The sequence below is a fragment of the Malus domestica genome, chromosome 10, assembly GCF_042453785.1.
Source record: "Malus domestica chromosome 10, GDT2T_hap1".
In the NCBI taxonomy this organism is placed as follows: Eukaryota; Viridiplantae; Streptophyta; class Magnoliopsida; order Rosales; family Rosaceae; genus Malus; species Malus domestica.
Genome location: NC_091670.1, coordinates 7,494,742 through 7,513,878, shown reverse-complemented (window position 1 = coordinate 7,513,878; position 19,137 = coordinate 7,494,742). Strand labels below are relative to the sequence as shown.

General features: G+C 38.0%; 3 protein-coding genes across 3 annotated transcripts; 2 read left to right on the top strand and 1 right to left on the bottom strand.

Moving 5' to 3' along the window:
- The first annotated feature begins 2,650 nt into the window (after positions 1 to 2,650).
- LOC103436571 (uncharacterized) lies at positions 2,651 to 4,490 on the top strand. Its single transcript, XM_008375010.4, has one exon. The coding sequence runs from the start codon at positions 2,920 to 2,922 to the stop codon at positions 4,321 to 4,323; it is 1,404 nt and encodes a 467-aa protein (XP_008373232.2). The 5' UTR covers positions 2,651 to 2,919; the 3' UTR covers positions 4,324 to 4,490.
- A 4,653-nt stretch (positions 4,491 to 9,143) lies between these two features.
- LOC114827533 (DNA-directed RNA polymerase subunit 10-like protein) lies at positions 9,144 to 10,907 on the bottom strand. The gene is made up of 4 exons (XM_029109522.2): positions 10,646 to 10,907; positions 10,456 to 10,514; positions 9,548 to 9,642; positions 9,144 to 9,421 (listed from the first exon to the last, which is right to left on the bottom strand). Exons 1-4 carry the CDS (start codon positions 10,679 to 10,681, stop codon positions 9,396 to 9,398), a joined length of 216 nt encoding a protein of 71 aa, XP_028965355.1. The 5' UTR covers positions 10,682 to 10,907; the 3' UTR covers positions 9,144 to 9,395.
- A 6,815-nt stretch (positions 10,908 to 17,722) lies between these two features.
- LOC139188527 (uncharacterized mitochondrial protein AtMg00810-like) lies at positions 17,723 to 18,901 on the top strand. Its single transcript, XM_070806114.1, has one exon. It carries the CDS (start codon positions 17,723 to 17,725, stop codon positions 18,899 to 18,901), a length of 1,179 nt encoding a protein of 392 aa, XP_070662215.1.
- The last annotated feature ends 236 nt before the right edge of the window (positions 18,902 to 19,137 follow it).

Below are 19,137 nucleotides of genomic sequence, written 5' to 3'. Positions count from 1 at the left end.
TATCTTCATTTGTAAGTGAGATGTCTTAGGTTCGATTTTCGCCAAAGACGAATTTGAATCACATTATTGCTAGCTTATTGTGAAGCTGGCTTAACCCACTTTCCCACCCCCCCTAGTGTATATAATATTGTTTGTTAAAAAAAAGTATTTTTCTTTGTAGATATTGAATGTTAGGAATGCTAATAACGAGTCCCTAATATCATAATTAATAAGTTAATAACACCATTCTTAACCCTTAAAACTGGGATCAGTACGGTAAGCTATATAATTGACAATATGATTTAAGTGGTTCACCCTTAAAATGAGTTACATCCACTTTAGTGGTCTCATGTATATATTTGATGTGGATTACTATAGCTCTATAGAAAATGTAGCATACTTTTATCCTTAATAAGGGGTATTCAAACTCTTAAAATGAGCCCCAAGTGAGCCCCAAAAGTCTTAGTCTCTTTCCCTCAACGCCTTATCATATAATGGACCGAACACGTAGATACGACCTATAAGCTATTCTTCCATTATCCATTCGATATGTAGAAATAAAGTAACACTTACAATGAGCTACTTGCATGATTTTCCAAGCCAACGCGTCTCGAGAGCAATGCTCGTTAGAGAATGGTTGAAAAGCACTTTACCCAAACACTCGTCGGTGGCCAAAGGCAGTGGCTCGAAGTTGCGCCTAAACAAACCTATTCTTGAAGCTCCATGCCAGAAAATTGTCACATCTCTCAACTGACTTGAGCAATCATCTTTCGTTTTTATAGTGGTGCTATGTCGAACATCTTCGTCTTACTTATACTAGTACAATTATGGACCTAAACATGAACCGATTAAAGTTAATTATTACAAAAGTTGTTACTAACACTTCTTAATTGAAAGAAAAAAAATAATAGTATGGCTCCACATAGTTTGAGGTTCTAATTAAAACTTGAATTTTGGAAGCTTGTTGTTAATATATAGTTGTCACGTCTAAGAGTTGCTTTTGCGTGGAGAATGTAGTGCCTTTGTTGACATAATTTCTCATATTTTGGACACATGCAAAATAATTGAAGCATATCTTTAGTATGCTGCTTCTAAATTGTGCCATACACACATACGCCCCTGATATGTTTCTACAAGACACAAACAATCATGCTTAATGTGTTTTTTTTTTTCATTTTTCCTTTCATATATGTGTTTCAATAATGTTTACTACGATCATTCAATTTGAATGTATATGTGGTTATTATTGACAATTTTGCAACATATATAGTTTACGTTTGATTAGATCAAATTTGAGAAATGACATCAGCACACATTTTTTCTCATTCTACAAACACATGTTTAGCTGGTTTCATCAATTCGAAAGTTCAAATTAAATAAAGTGTATAGAAGAAAAAAAACTGGGTAGGAATCGCTTCACAAACACATGACACAAACGATAAATCAATTCTACTTGACCAAAAGTTAAGAAAACAACAATTAAATAAGGAAAATATTAGAGAAACTACGTTTTTAGATCATATTTTTAGCTCACGTAATATGACAGTTGATGGTTGAATAAACTCCGATTTATTCCGGTACAAATATTTGTTAACATTATAATGCAACCAAGATCCGTGAGTTTTCCAAGTAAATCATTTTTTTAAATGAAGAAATAATTAACCAGGGTTTATTATTTTTAAATTGAATTTTGGATTTCTTGCTTTCTAGAACGTGGTACGATGAGCATAACTTTGAACCTGCTTCAACAATCATGAATCACTGCAGTTATTAGCTGTGGTTTCTTTTGTTCCAGAGATGATGATTCTACCCTTCTATTCTTATTTATTTTTCTCGCATATTACTTTTTTTTATATTATTTTTATAAAATAATTAATATAAAATATTAATTTAACTTAACCGTAATTGTTTAAATAAGAAATGATGAAAGGATAAAGAGATTAAGAAGGTAGAGAATCGTGGTCATTGTTTTGCTGTTTCACTTCAATTGGCATTTAGTCCAATCCCCGTCAACCCATCACTCTCTTATCACCTTCCTCGCTCCACACTCAGTGGCCCCACCCCTTCCCCAAAAGTCCATCTCCTACTCACCTCACACCCTCGCAACCCAACCCTTCACTGCCACCTGCGCCAATCACCACGCCCATCTCCTGTCAATGACCAGAAATTTTGGATAGTGCTCGTACACTTATTTTTATTTCTAACATATTTTTTTTTTTAGTATTAAATTAAATGAATTAAAAAATATTGATGATCAAAATTAAAAAAAATGTGTAAGAGATAAAAATAAGTATGCAAATAACACTATATTTTTTGGTGTGATTAAAACACAAAGCCATAAGTTACATGTTCTTATATAATTGGAGAAAATTCTTTTAAACGTTTCTCTAATTATGTAATAACATGTGACGTACTTTCTTATTCGTGACATATTAAAATATCTCTCGAAGACCACGGTATTTGTTACGTGTTATACTTTGAAGTTTTGTTTTAGGAAACTTTAACGAAAAGCTTACGGTACTGTTCACTTTAACGAAAAATCATATTTTTATACTAAAAATTCAATCATGATACTATTTACTTTACTCTTTATTTTGTCCTTATCGTTAAAACTCAAACTCTTGTTTTATATATCTCTTTTATTTACTATCAAATAGTTACGTATTTATTATTGTAATACTGCCGTAATATTAATTGCAAAAAGTTACTCTTTTGTAAGCCGATACCAACTGAGGGTTTGTCATAAAAAAATCCCTCAGGTGAAGCTTATCAAAACCCAAATAAAAGATCTTGAGAAAAAACGAAAAAAATAAATTAAAATATCCACCACTTCGTCTTTAACCTTCCTCTTTCTTTCCCCGACTCAGAAACCCAGTAACCTCTCTCTCTCTCTCTCTCTCTCTCTCTCCTCATAGCACCCAAGCTTTCATCGCCATAACAATGGAAAACTACTCGTACGGCTCCTATCCCGAGTCTGGCAACTCGTCCCCACGTTCCCGAGATATCGATTTCGAGAACACTCCGCCATGGGAGGTCGACCCAGCCAATCCTCAGACCCAAAATTACAAGGCCAAGTTCATGTGCAGCTACGGTGGAAAGATCCTCCCTCGCCCGCACGACAACCAGCTCTGCTACGTCGGCGGCGAGACAAAGATTTTCGCCGTCGATCGCAACATCAAGTTCGCCGCCATCATTTCCAAGCTCTCCTCCCTCTCCGAGTACGACGTGTCGTTCAAGTACCAACTCCCCGGCGAAGACCTCGACGCCTTGATCTCCGTTACCAACGACGACGACTTGGAGCACATGATGCACGAGTACGATCGCCTCTACCGGGCTTCCGGTAGGCCCGCCCGCATGAGATTGTTCCTCTTTAATGCCAGCCCCAACGGTGGCTTCGGATCGGATGATGGAAGGTCCGATAAGGATCGGTTCGTCGAGGCTCTTAATTCGGGTCCCACCCAGGCGCCCGACCAGAATTCCAAGCCTCCGGTCGAAAATAATGTCGACTTTCTCTTCGGCATGGAAAAGGGTGGCGTCCCTGCTGTCGTGTCGCTTCCTCCTCCTCCAGCGCCTACGATACCGGGACAAGTTGCGCCGCCTCCTGAGTTTGTCAGATCGGGCCACCTAGACCGGGTTATCGGATCGGATCCAGTGGTGACTTCGGTGGAGTTCCAGAGGCAATTGCAGAGGCTACAAATCGGGGAACAAGATCAGCAAGCTATGTACAGGAGAAAGAACGACGACAATCTCGTGGGAGGCTATACCGGCGCCGGCGATTATTACGTACAGAAGATGCCGGAGAAGGCTCCTCCGGCGACGGCTGCCCCGCCAGCTGGCTACTGGCCGGAGAAGCAGGTTACAAGCGGGGGGTTTCCGGGGACGGGAGCTCCGGAACAGCCGATGTACATGTTTACATCCGCTCCCGGAGGTGGGGCAGTGTACCACGCACAGCCACCGATGGTGCGACCGGTAACCGGGCCACCGGGTCAAGGGTATTACCAAGTGCAGCAGCGAATGGGGTCTGAGATTTACCGGGAACAGCCGCCGATGTACAATGTAGTGCCACAACCGCAGCAGCAGCAGCAGCAGCCGACTACTCTCCCGCCACAGCCGCCAAAATACGTGGCGACGTACGCCGACACAACACCATATACACAGGTGGCGTACGATAGCACGACGGGGAGGCAGGTATACTATACCGCGCCGGGAGGGGTTGTGCAGCAACAGCAGCAGGCGTATCAAGCAGTGGGCCCCGCGGGGGTCGGCGGAGAAATGCGAGCGGCCGGCGGGTTGGGTCAGGAGGGTAAGGTGGTGGGTTCAAAGCTCCCACAGGCTTCAGTGTGATTGTGAATTATTTAGCAGCTTCTTTTATGATATTGAAAATATTATATATGACGACATAAATTTGAAAGTTGGTTCCTTGTTTTTGTTGGTAATTTGACATTTAGTTATGATCTTGTTCATCTCATATTTTGATTAAATAGGCGAAGATATGATCAGTTTTTCCTGGTTTTTGTTGTATGGTTTACTAGAGAGAGATTAATGGCTTTATGCTTTGTGTGTTTATTTAAACCTCGTTGTTAGTAATTAGTTTTAGAAGTTCGAATTTGAACTTGAGATTTCTTCAAATTTTGACAAAAATATTACTCGTCTAATTTGAATTTGAAGTACTAATGTTTATGCAAATTTTTATTTGGGGGGCCGGGCAATGAAAACTTTAGTAATGAAGTTAGTAGAATAATCCTATTCATGTTCCGTGTTGAACTTTGCAACTCTAGTCAATTGCTTACGATCTTGAGAATTTTAGAAGCGCAAATATAATCCTATACTCTCATTAATTATTAATTTTTATGTTTTATCCCAGATCCTACGTAAAGCGGGAGCCTTGTGCACTGGGTACCACCTTTTATTGTTTTTGCGAAATGAAACGATAGCGATTAATTTTATCTGGTGTAGTTTGCACAAGCAAGCATTAATAATAATACCTCCATTGGCTATCACAAACACACGCAGACTAGCACAAGCACCGCCAGTACAATTCTGCCGTAAAAGTCGGGGGATGGGAGGCACGGGGACGGGGAGAGGCTAAGGAGATGGATAGGTTAGAGGAGGGGGAGAGGCTGTCGCCGGTCTCAAACTAAAGCAAGGGACCGACGGCTAAGACTTGCAAATCAATTAGAATCTCTGTTAAGAGAGGGGGAGAGAGCACAGCCAAAAGGACTTGGGAATGTAGGAATTCTTCTTCTCTTATTTGTTTTCTTGAAATTGACTCTTTAAACAAGATATTATTTCGAAATAAAACAAAACATCGATAACAAATTATTCGTACATCTGCAATGTATTATGTATTATATTCTGCTGCCAAATGCAAATAAACAAAATAACCTGGTTGATATGCAAATAATGTGTATTTGTCCTATCCAAAATTGTCCATTCAAGTTCCCAAAAGCTTGTTCACAATAAAAACACATCGGCATCATAAAACTTGTTATAAATAATAGCGGAGAGCATACTTTGTGTGTGAACAATTTCTCTTAGTAAGTGCATATTTTTTTAACATTACATAATTACTGTTTTGTCTTCCTTATATAAATATTGTGTATCAAAAGTGAGGGTAAAATTAGAAAAATGTGATTGTCATCATCTAAAAAAAATGAGGGTAAAATAAAGATATGATCGTCATTTTGTCAAAATGTACAAAATTACTATTTTGCTCTCCTTTTGTCAATAGTGTGTATCAAAAGTAGGGGTAAAATAAGAAAAAAAGAGGAAAAAAGTTGACAAATATGGTTTTCTTAATGATAGTATAGATATATGTCTACATTTCCTCTCGTCGTACTTCGACGGAGTGTTGAGGTGTAAATATCTAACTAATTATATTGTGATACTTAATATACCAAAAAAATATCTGTCCCACTAGGCATTTGGAAGTTGCCACGTGGTTTGTTTCTTTGAATTCAAGCAAAAGGTAAGGATAAATCATGTATCATGTATGAGGAGTCCCTTTCTTATCTTATTTTCCTTGCAACTGTCCATCATCATGATTCATAATGTCTCCATTCACACAAGGGACACAATTAGTTGATATATATATTTAACAAGGCTGTGGAAAGTTTTATTGTTTAGACCAATTGGGTGCAGCTACATGTTAGTGTTAGGTTGTCATTCATTATATTTCCTTTTCAAAATTTGATTCACTACTTCTATGTTGCATTATTATCAATAGAACAATGTTTAGCTACTTCAAAGTTTTATAGGAGGTCTTCCTCAAAACATTTCGTGTTTGTTTGACGGATGTTTTTGCTTTATCAAAACCGTTTATTTTATTTATAAAACACTACGTAAACATAATATTTGAAAGTAAATAAAATAAAATACAAGATCATTTAGTCATCGAATTATATGAAATTAAATGTTCAAAATTAAAAAAAGTATTACGAAAAAAATTATTCTATTTATTATAATTAATTAACTAAATGATTTTAATTTTATTTTCTTTTTTGCATATATAATCTTTACTAAGTGATTTGTATTACAAAAAGACCTTATCTTAAGCTCGAAATGTTAACGTGATGTATAATGTGAATCATGAAAGGACCTGGATTGTTTGCCCTCTCCCATCCCATACTCTTCTATTTCTGTGGTCACGGTTAAGCCACGTCAATATTTTATATTCTTATTGGTTTTTATCTTTTTATTTCTATAAAAAATCAATATAAAATGTTGATGTAGTTTAACCGTGACCACAGAAATATAATCATACGAGATGAGGAAGACAGACAATCCATCATGAAATCCTACGTTGAACAGTGTATTTGAATTTTTGGAGTTCACTCTAACGGTAATAAATTTCCGCAAAGGAAATGAGGTGATGATTTCAAGTTGTCACTTCACCATGACACAAAAGTAGATTTTGACGTTTTTATGATGTTTCGTAGGACAACAATTTTCAAGGTACAAAGTTATTTATTTAATTCCCCGTTTTATTTTCCTTTCTCAACCGGGATTTGCTAGGATTATTTATATTTTCATCTGTAATCTTCTCTATCAATAATAAACCGAGAGCTTCTTTAAAACGGAATTGGTTTCACTCTAGATGTTAGTGTTCGGAGTTTAGAGATCCAAAATTTTAGCATTTGATTTGTGTGGCAAAAAAAATTATTTCGTTTATGTGAAGTGGACCAACAGAATGAGTTAATAAGAACTGTTAAATTCAATTTGTATAGTCTAGATTTTTTTATTTCTAAGCTCCGAACACTAGATTTCGGATTGCATCCAATTCCTTCTAAAACATCTTGTGTTATAAAGTCCTATTTAGGAGTGGTCCTTTAGTGGTTAAACTATAACTTTCGCCGTGCCTATTTATTCTTACGAGCTTAAATCATTGTTCGAGATGAAAATTGATTGACCCTCACTCCCGCAATTTCCTCACAAATAAGGATGTCATGGAGGCGCATTTTCTAAAGTTCAATATCATTGAGATATTGAATGTACAAGTCAATCCAACTGACATAAAAAGCCAAAATTACCCCCAATTTCTCTCACATGTTAGTGAGTTACATGTATAGGCAGGTGCTCTCACATGTCATTTTGATCATTTCCAGTTCATTTGACACGATGACTACAATTTAAACAAGTTTGAAAATTATAAAAAGGAATAAACGAGTGCGAGAATTATTAAAATGAATGCGTGGATGTCTCGTCAAATACCATCTGCCGGATGCAATCAACCATAATTTGAGTGGGGCAAAGCAGAAAACGTATCAATCAGGTCTTTCAATAGCATACATACCATCACCTTCATGGCTTAAGTGACTAATCCACCTGATTAGCATTCCATTATTAGTTATCCTACGCAAAAAAAGGGACATGGATTGTCTGTCCTCCCATTTCCGGTGCCCTCCTGTTTTGTATGGTCACGGTTAACCCACGTCAACATTTTATATTATTTTTTTATAGAGATAATAACACAAAAATAAATAGTAATAAAAAATGTTTGACGTGACTTAACCGTGACCACACAAATAGACGGGCACGGAAGGGCACCAGAAGTGAGAGGGCAGACAATCCTTGTCCCAAAAAAAACAGCCATCCTTGAATAGATTAGTACTATTCTAATGGCAACGGTTGCGTTTGTAACCCCTTTACTTGGAAGAGTTAACTTAAACCCGCTCATTTTTTCTCTCCCCCCCCTCCCCTCTCATTCCGAATCTCTCTTTTTCTTCTCTCTCCTCCTTTTTATCTCCTCGGATCCTCTCTTCTTTCTCACTTCTCCAATCCTCAGTTTTTTTTTTCCTCCTCCCCTCCTTTTTATCTCCTCGGATCCTCTCTTCTTTCTCACTTCTCCAATTCTCGCTTTTTTTTCCCTCCTCTCTCCTCTTTCTCCCTCTTTTGCGACCTCTCTCTTTGGACTTCTTTGTCCAGTTTAAATTTTAAAATTTAAAAACAATTTTAAATCTTATATCAAACAAGTTTTTAAGTCTTAAAGAAAATTGTTTTCAAGAGATGTTCATGTTCTTAAGAAATGTTATAAAAATGATGAAATTTTTTCAATAGGATACCAAACAGACCCTTAGGATGCTGCTATTTGCACTTGAAACAAGTCCCGTCCTGCTCTAATTGGTGTTAGGAGAGCAAATACAAGATGACCATTCATGACTGCCAGTAACAATAGCTATAATTCTAGAAGGTAAGAAAACACCCACAATTCCACTTGGAGATTGTTATTTCTTCCACAACGAACGAGTAAATTGCTCGGAAGAAAACAATCACGCAGCCAAAAAAGCCATGGAAAAGGAGAGAACAATAAACACTAGAACTGTTTCTAGGTGTCAATACCTAATGCCCTAGTGGCACCTCATCCTTTCTAAGAACAAGAAGGGAGGATGAGTTCAGGGAATTCACTTATGTGGAGGTGGAGGAAAACAAAAAGATATCAGGTGGAACCGTGTTCCTGGCCTGTTTCTTTTTCCCAACATTCCACCATTTTTCTGAAAACTATCCCCTGTGACTAAAGAGCAATTCAAACCATGTTCCTGGAACCTAACCATAGAAATCCTGCATCTACAGTAGCATGGTGAACAAATCACACCAAAGTTACATGCGAGACTAAAGTTTGCATACCATCATCATTTTAGATCAAGGAACACTAACAATAACACTACTTTCTGTCAGAAGCATTCAGTCTTTCATTCTATTTAATAAGTTCGTAAACTAGTGCAGCAACATAAATGCCTCAACTGCATACATAAGTATCTCCCTACAACTAGATAATCATATTAGATATTTCAAGTTTCTAAGTATGGCAATAAGGATCGATGGTGATCCAGACAAAACAACATGAAGGTTTTACCACATTAAGATACTTGACAAAGATCACATAAAACGAGCATCTGGCACTTGTTACACGAGCTTCCTCAACTGGCGTCAGACTTCTCCAAAGCTGTAACAAAGCCCAGTGTCACTGTGTCAGTAAAATTCTCAGACACCTTTTGAGTAGATTTTGTGCATGTGTAGAGAGAGAGAGAGAGAGAGAGGGGGGGGGGAGGGAGGGGGAGAGAGAGATTACTATTGTAGTTGAGAAGCTTCTCGATAAGATCAACGTGAGTCATAAGCATACGCCGGCAGCAGTAGCGGACCAGACCCAATGCATCTAGTGCGTCTCTGTATTCCAGAAAATTCGAACCAGTAAGTAAACTCTCTTCTAGGACAAACTGATAACTTTATTCCTACACTTCAGACTGGCTGTCTACAACCAGTGATGAGTACACTTTTAAAATTACTCATAGCTATTTGTCTGCACTTTAAACTCCAATATGTACACACATTTGTATGCACACAGATGCAACAGAAAAAATAGTTGGAAACATATATGCATCATTCAAGAATCAATAAACTACACCCAACTCATTACTCTGTAAAAACTGAAAAAAGAGCATTTCCCATCGAGAAACCTCTTATACATGTCACTACAAGGCCCATTTTATTATGCATGCAGATGCAAATCATTCGAGGATCGATAAACTAACCAGATGAGTTTGTCAAAACTGAAAAATGAGCATTCCCGTCGAGAAACCTCTCATCCATGTCAATACAAGACCTATTTTATTATGCCCGCAGATGCAACAGTAAAAATAATGAACACAGATTATGCTCCATTCAAGGATCGATAAACTACACCCCCAACTGATAAGTCTGTGAAAACTGAAAAATGAGCATTGGCCATCGAAAAACCTCGTATCCCTGTCATTATAAAGCCTATTTTATTATGTCTTTTTCAGGTAATCGTACAACATATATCATCATAATCACCTCATAATCAACCCAATTAAACCCTAGTCTATGTTTATGCCTACGCATTACAGAACCGGTTTTTGACATTATATTGTGCAATTCACAACACGCCTCAATTAGCATAAACAAGGCAAGAATCATTGACATTATTGAATTTTTAAAATCCAAAATTGAGCAACTTACCCTTCTGTGTAATCGGCCTGCAGCAGGTCGAGATACGTATCCCATTTGTTTCCGATAACCTAAAATTAAACATATAAACCACCAATTATTCAATCATCCCCAAATCCAAAACCCTATCGAAACGCTGAATAAAACTAAGAGAGGCAGAAAACCCAGGCCTACGGTTAGGTAAAGGGAGAAATGGGGGTACCTTGCCGCAGGTGAAACAGCGCACTGGGATGATCATCTTGATTTGCCCTAACTCTGTTCTGCGTGTCCAAGTGTTTGTCAGTCTTCGACAACCACGAGGGCTTGAGAGAGACGGGGACAAAGAAGGGGAGGAGAGACGGAGACTAGAGTGCGGGTGCGTGAGAGGTTTTTAGGGTTTTGGGTTGACATAACTGGTTAATATAGCAGACCACCGCCCAATGTGGTGGTAGTCCATTAACCCAAAAGCAAAATAAAAAAAAATTGGGGTCGTGGCGGGATAATCTTTTTCTTAAATGATCCTCATTTTTACTTTTTGCACAAATTTTTTAATTTCGATTGTCGGATCAAATAATTTAAAAATATAATCTCTATTTTTTTCAAGGTAGAGATTTCATTAAACAATAGAACTAGATACATCATCGTTCAAGAATAAATTCTCAAATTACTAATGCAACAAAAAGACGAAACAAAACCTAACCAACATAACCATATTGAACTAGACGAAAACTACACTCACGAGGGCAAAACCTTTGCAACACTTTCTGATGAACTTCCACACAACGATGCACAGCGCCAAAGAAGTCCTACTATGAGACAACACAAAGAAGTCGACATAGTCCTCTGCCAAGCATAGACAACAAAACCACAACCTAAACAAAATAAACAAAAACACTAAACCATAACACACAACCCCAATCACAAAGGCTCTCCGCGATAAAGCGAGAGAGTAGCCATAATAGAAGGATTTCAAAGTGCCAAAATAGAAATATTTAAGGGCATGTTTATGTATCCGTAATCATAATGAAAATGTAGAAATTGAATTTCGATTACGGAGTACTTCGATGTTTACTAAACATTAAGAAATCAAAAAAGCAGTGGGGCCCACACAAATTTTGGAATTCAATTCCTTGTATTGGTGGAATTGGATTCTTTAGATGTAGGTGGTAATCCAATTCCTGATTGTTTGGGCAATCAGAATGACACTTTTGTTCCCTTTATACCCTCACTTACTTTTTTTATTTCCAAGACTATCCTTTATAAACCCATTAACCCTAGTTTAACTATGCACAACTCCTTACTTTTTTTATTTCTATGCTCATTCACATTATGCACAACTTCATGCTCATTCACATTATGCATAATTTCATGCATATGCCGAAGAGAAGAAACTACATCTTGAGCGAAAAAAATTAAACATTAAAGTAAATACTTAAATTTGAATAAAATAAAATAAACAAAAGCATTTTAGTGTGTCTATGAAATAAAAAAAAAATTTAAGTTTTTTCTTACTATTATATCAAATCTTATTTAAAAAAAGTATATAAAATATTTGATTTGGGACAGACAAGTGCATTTTAGTAATCATAATGGTTTATATTCCGATTCTGCTAAATTAGTAAACAACTTTATAGTGTCATTTATATTCCAATTTCAAGACATTTAGGGCTTGTTTGGATGTGCTTTTAAAATGACTGAAAGCGCTTTTGGTAAAAATATTTTTGGAACCAATCCTTAGTTAAAATACAAGTAAATCCTGGAAAATCACTTAAAGTGCTTCCTAGAAAAGCACATAATTGATGCTTCTTGCAAAAAACATTTCCTCTAAAAGCGCTTTCAGTCATTTTAAAAGCACATCCAAACGAGCCCTTAATTGAACAGCTTCAATAGGAATCTGATTCTAATGTCTCCTCATTCCAACTCCTCCTCAATTCAATTCCTCATATTTTTATTACGGTTATAAGTCTTTGCCGGTATAGAAAGTTTTAGAGGATAAAAAATCCAAAATGCCCCTAGTTATAAGACTCTTGTGCAACTGCAACCTTACTCTTAAGCATTCTGGATCCTCCTTCCATGGGGCCGGTTCCTTTTAACCAGCATGTAGTTTTAGATATGTAATGTGTATATCATTTCAAGTTTCTCGAAAATATAGTCTCTCGGTTGGTGTTACTTTCTGTCACATTGCTGCTGTGATGACATCTCCTCTTCCAGGGTACGAATGACTTACCTGTAAAGCCAACTCAACCGCAGAGAGCTGCATCTTTAACTCGGTTTCGCGAGAAGAGAAAAGAACGTTGTTTTGATAAGAGAATCTGTTACACTCAGGTAATGCAGGATCATTTACTTGTTTATTCATTTTCCTTGTCTTTTGTCAATTGAAATTTCTTTCCCCTTCTTCTTACAAACACACTCCATCTCCTTTGGAAAGAAAGTAGTTCATGATTTTTATCGCTTCCTACTACCATTTGTCATTTGTATATAGCTTCTGATAATGTTGTTGCTTTTGATGTTCTCTTTTGAGACAAAATATATTCGAGCTGAGACTTGGTATAAGTAGTTTTTCCGAAGAAAATAAAGCGTTATAAAACATAAAGTCTGATGATTAATGCTAGTGTTGTCTTGATATTAGTATGCATCACTAAGCAATTATATTATTACAAACAGTAGGAAGCTATCTTCCATAGAGGACTATTTGCTGTACAGATTCATGTACATGTTTTCTCAGTTTGCCATCTTGAATATGTACACAGTCTGGCCTTTTATTTGGAAATCTGTGATGCATCTTTCTGTAGCACAGTGAAACTGGCACGGATATGAAACGAAATTGAAGGTCAGGGTTTCTGTAGTTATCATAGACCTGAAAGATGATAGCATTAATGGAGAGGTACGTTGTCTTCTATTTTGTTCAATGACACGTTTTGCATTCCAGAATCGTTCTTGACGCTTTCAATTGTGTGTGCATATTTCAGATGCAGTGTAAAAAGGTCAATCTACATCATCCAAGGTTAGTTCTAATGATGAATGTGGTATTGAGGTTCGGTTCATTTGGAAAAGAGGTCAGTCATCAAGGTAAGGGACCGAGAATTGTGTACTTCGGCTTCTCTTTCTACACCACCGAATATTTGGTGCCAAACTGTCGCATGTTGCCTTATTTCTTCAATAATAGTTTGTTATCTTTGTGGCGTTTATTGTATATGTTCGTGAAGAAGGCTGGACGAGTGGAACTCCGAAAGAAACAGAGGACTTCATTCAGTGACGTGTTGACCTGCTCATTCGCGAATATGCTCTTAACATGTGTTTAATTGGTTTCAGTGATTGAATTTGAGTCCCCTGCTTCGTCTGGTGCTACACATGGATCTGTACAAGATGGGAGCATACAGGAAACTTTGTGAGTGTCAATCCATCTCTCCATATATCGTTCCTTATGTTCTAAGGATCCTTATAGGTCATAGGAAATTCCCCATGGGTGTTTACCTTTCTTTGTTTTTTGCTATTAAATCAGAATGACGGTGAAGCTTGTAAGGCATAGACAGTGGTTAGGATTATGCCATCTGTCCAAAGGTTGTGAAACTTAGTTAGATAGTTAGTTAGACAGTTAGTCTTTGATATAAGTACATCGTTGTAATTACTTGAATACTAAGAAAGATCAATATTACAACTTCTCTCTCTAAAATCTCTCTCTCTCTCTCTCTCTATTTCTTGTACTCTGATATTCTCCTTCGATCTTCCTCTTTCTACATTAACATGGTATCAATCGCCATTGTTGCTTGCGCTGTGTTCGTCGATCCTTCGACTGCTTCCGCTCATTTTCTTGGTTTGTGATTTGTTTTTCCTTTGTTGATCGTGTATTGCTGTATTCTTGGTCGATTTCTGGTATTCTCTTACTCTGTATTTTCTCGGGCTTCTACACTTCCCGACTACTTTCGTTCTGTGTCTATCAGTTTGTGCACACCAGGTGTTTGTGATATTGCTTCTTTCACATTTCTATCTCCATTCTGCAAATATGGTTACTGCATCTCAATTACAAATTCTCCAATCGCCTATTACTGGTCTTATTTATACAATTTCTACATCTGTGAATGTGAAGCTTGATGAGTCTAATTACTTGAATTGGCATTTCCAAATGCAAATGCTACTTGAGGGACACGGGATTATGAAGTTTGTTGATGGCTCTACTCTCTGTCCATCTCGATATGTTATGTGTTCTGGTGTTGATGCTTCCAATTCGTCCACTCCTTCTGAGAATGAAGAATACATTGTTTGGAAGATGCATGATCGGGCTCTTATGCAGTTGATTACTGCAACTCTGTCACCGGTTGCGATTTCTTGTGCTATTGGTAGTACAAATGCTTGTGATCTTTGGACCAGGTTAAAGGAATAATTCTCTGTTGTCTCTTGGACTAGTGTTTTTCAACTCAAGTCGAATCTTCAAACAATCAAGAAAGGGACTGATTCTGTATCTCAATATCTGCAACGAATTAAGGAAGCTCGAGACTACTTGTCCGCAACTAGAGTTGCTTTTGCAGATGAGGATATTGTTATCCTTGCTCTTAATGGATTACCTCCCGAGTACAATACGTTTCGTAGTGTTATAAGGGGTCGTGAGAATGTAATCTCTCTCCAAGAATTTAGGGTGCAGCTTCTTGCTGAAGAACTGATTGTGGACAGTACTGTTAATTCTCAGTTTTTGTCTGCCATGGTGGCTAATACCTCTGGCCCTAAATCTCATCAATCTGTTGGTGATCATCCGGGGTTTTCAGGTCCTCATCCTGGTTCTGCTGGTGGGTATCGATCTTTTCATTTCACTAAGAAGGGTAAAGGTAAAACTAATCAGGGATATAGGTATTCTAATCCTAGTCCCAGACAGCAGTTTCCCAATCGAGGTTCTCCTTCAACACCTGTTTTCTCTGGAGTGCTTGGACCTTTTCCATCACAGTCTGTTGGTTCCTCTTTCCAGCAAGTACCTTGTCAATTATGTAATCAGTTTGGTCACATTGCTCCATTTTGTCATTCCAAACAGTTAGAACGACAAGGCTGCCACATTTGTGGCAAGGCAAATCATACTACCTGGTATTGTTTCTTCAATGATAAAGGTCCTAACTTTGGTGGTCCACATTACTCTCCGATGCCTACTAGTGCATATACTCTTTCAACACCAACTTTCTCTCCTCAATCCAATATCCAGGCTCTGCACACAGTATCTTCTCAGTCTTCTTCAACTCCTACATCACAGATTTGGCTTACTGATTCGGGGGCTACAAACCATATGACTGCTGATTTCAGTAATTTGTCCATGGCAACGCCTTATCCCTCTAATGAGACAGTGCAAACGGCTAATGGTGAAGGTTTGCAAATTTCACATATTGGTAGTTCCATTATTCCTACACCTGTGCAGCCACTAAAATTGAATTCCATCCTCTATGTGCCTCGGCTATCTCACAATTTGTTATCAGTTCATCGCATTTGTCTTGATAATAATTGCTGGTTAGTCTTTGATGCTTATTGTTTCTGGATTCATGATAAAGTCACAGGGAGGCTTTTGTACAAAGGACCATGCAGTAATGGACTATACCCCATTCCATCACTTTCCAATCATCAATCATTTCCCTCTCCAGGCAATTCTAAAGCTTCTGCATTACTTGGACAGCTTGTTAGCTCTAATCTTTGGCACAATAGGTTAGGGCATCCTTCAAATACCATTGCTTCTATCATGCTTACTAAGTCTCATATCTCTTGTACAAAGGACAGTGTTCCTAGGCTATGTCATAGTTGTTTAGAGGGCAAATTTACTAAATTGCCGTTTCAGTCTCGTGTGCACAACTCTGTAATTCCTTTCGAAACTATACACAGTGACCTTTGGGGTCCTTCTCCGTGTAATTCTATTGATGGTTACAAGTATTATGTAACTCTCATTGATGAGTGCACTAGATACTGTTGGTTGTTTCCTCTTGTCAATAAATCCGATTTCTTTGACATCTTTGTTGCCTTCTCTTCCTTTGTGCAAACCCAATTTTCTACTTGTATTAAAATTTTACAAACTGATGGTGGTGGTGAATATTGTAACAATAAACTTCAAACTTTTCTTACCAATCAAGGTATCCTTCATCATAAATCTTGTCCACATACTCCCGAACAAAATGGTTTGGCTGAGAGAAAACATAGACACATTGTTGAAACCACTGTCACATTATTACAATATGCCAAATTACCCTATTCTTTCTGGACCTTTGCTTGTCAAGCTGCTGTATATCTTATAAATCGAATGCTTACACCAGTGTTGAATAATTGTTCATCTTTTGAAATACTTTTTAGCACTCCTCCTATTTTGACACATCTTAAGGTGTTTGGGTGTTCCTGCTTTCCTCTATTAAGACCTTATGTTCAGACCAAGTTGCAAGCCAAAACTACAGAGTGTGTCTTTCTTGGGTATGCCTCAAAGTATAAGGGATTCATTTGTTTTGATGTGTTAAAAGGTCGGTTCTACATTTCTAGACATGTTGTGTTTGATGAGACTAGATTTCCCTACCCTCACTTGTCTGCATTGTCTAAGCACAAACCTATCACATCATCTTCTTCTCAGTCCTGGTCATCACTTTCAGTTTCTAATATGAATAATATCTTAGTTTCATCTCCACCACACTCCCCCCAATCACCTCTACCATCCACCTCTCCACCTAATGACATACTGTCTTCTCCATCAGTTTCAACAGCTAGCCCTTTTTCTCAATCCATTACTGCTACTGCAAGTTCTCCTTCTCAACTCCCTGTGGACTCTGATTTTAGTCCAAATTTACTTCAAGTGGTATTACCACTTGCTCCACTTAATATGCATCTTATACAAACTAGAAGTAAGAATGGCATCATCAAGAAGAAGGCCTTTTTCACTCAAGTGACTGAATCTCATGATGTGGATTTAACTTTGGTGGAACCTGCAACATATAAATCTGCAATGAAGGTCCCTGTTTGGTATAAAGCGATGCAGGAAGAGATTGATGCATTGCATAAACAACATACTTGGAGTCTTGTACATTTGCCTCCTCACAAGAACCTTGTTGGTTGTAAGTGGGTTTTCAAACTCAAAAAGAACTTAGATGGGACAGTGGCTAGACATAAGGCTCGCCTTGTTGCTAAGGGGTTTAGTTAAGAGCCTGGATTGGACTATGGTGAAACATTTAGTCCTGTGGTTAAACCAACCACTGTGCGGATAGTTCTAGCCTTGGCTGCTCACTTCAATTGGACTCTTCGTCAATTGGATGTCAAGAATGCCTTTTTGCATGGTTTGTTAAATGAAGAAGTGTACATGTCTCAACCTCCTGGTTTTGGAGATCCGGCACATCCTGAATTGGTTTGTCATTTACACAAGTCACTCTATGGATTGAAACAGGCACCTAGAGCCTGGAATGAACGATTTACAAGTTTTCTTCCCACTCTTGGGTTTCAGTCCACATATGCTGATTCTTCCTTATTTGTTAAGATTGTTGGCAGTGACATTGTGGTCCTCCTCCTCTATGTCGATGATATTATTCTTACTGGCAACTCTCATTCCGTTATTCAACAGGTGATCAACTTTTTAACATCTGAATTTGACATCAAGGACTTGGGGGAGCTTCATTATTTTTTGGGCATTCAGGTTATCAAAACTGCTACGGGACTATTCTTGTCTCAGTCCAAATATATACTGGATTTGTTGCAGAAAGTTGAGATGGTTGATTGTAAGCCTTGTGACACTCCATGCTTACCCTACAATCGGTTGGTTAAAGATGATGGCACTCCCTATAATAATCCAACTGCATACCGGAGTATTGTTGGCGCCCTTCAATACCTCACTTTCACTCGCTCGGGCATTGCCTTCTCAGTTCATCAAGTCTGTCAGTTCATGCAATCTCCAATGATGTCCCATTTTACAACCATAAAGAGGATTTTGAGGTATCTCAAAGGCACATTATCTGTTGGCATGTCTTATACTCGCGGGGATTTACTACTGAAAGCATTTAGTGATGCCGATTGGGCTGGTGATCCCAATGATCGCCGTTCAACTACTGGTTTGGTTGTCTTCTTGGGAAATAACCCTATTTCCTGGTCCTCCAAGAAACAACAAACTGTTTCTCGTTCCTCAACGGAAGCAGAATACAGGGCTATGTCTACTACCTCCGTTGAGCTTGATTGGATTCAGCAACTGCTGGAATTTCTGCATGTCCAGCCTGCTCGTCCTCCAGTTCTCTTTTGTGACAACCTTTCTGCTATCGCCTTGTCCTTTAATCCGGTCCAACATCAACGCACGAAGCACATTGAGATCGATGTACATTTTGTGCGTGAACGGGTTGCTCAGACGAAACTTTGTGTTCAGTTTGTCTCATCTCGCGAACAGTTTGCAGATATTCTAACTAAGGGTCTTAGTACTCCTCTTTTTCAGTCTCATTGTTTCAACCTCATGCTTGGATCATCCCCTCATGAGTTTGCAGGGGCATGTAAGGCATAGACAGTGGCTAGGATTATGCCATCTGTCCAAAGGTTGTGAAACTTAGTTAGATAGTTAGTTAGACAGTTAGTCTTTGATATAAGTACATCGTTGTAATTACTTGAATACTAAGAAAGATCAATATTACAACTTCTCTCTCTAAAATCTCTCTCTCTCTGTATTTCTTGTACTCTGATCTTCTCCTTCGATCTTCCTCTTTCTACATTAACAAAGCTAAGGGTTCAGATGTTATAGCC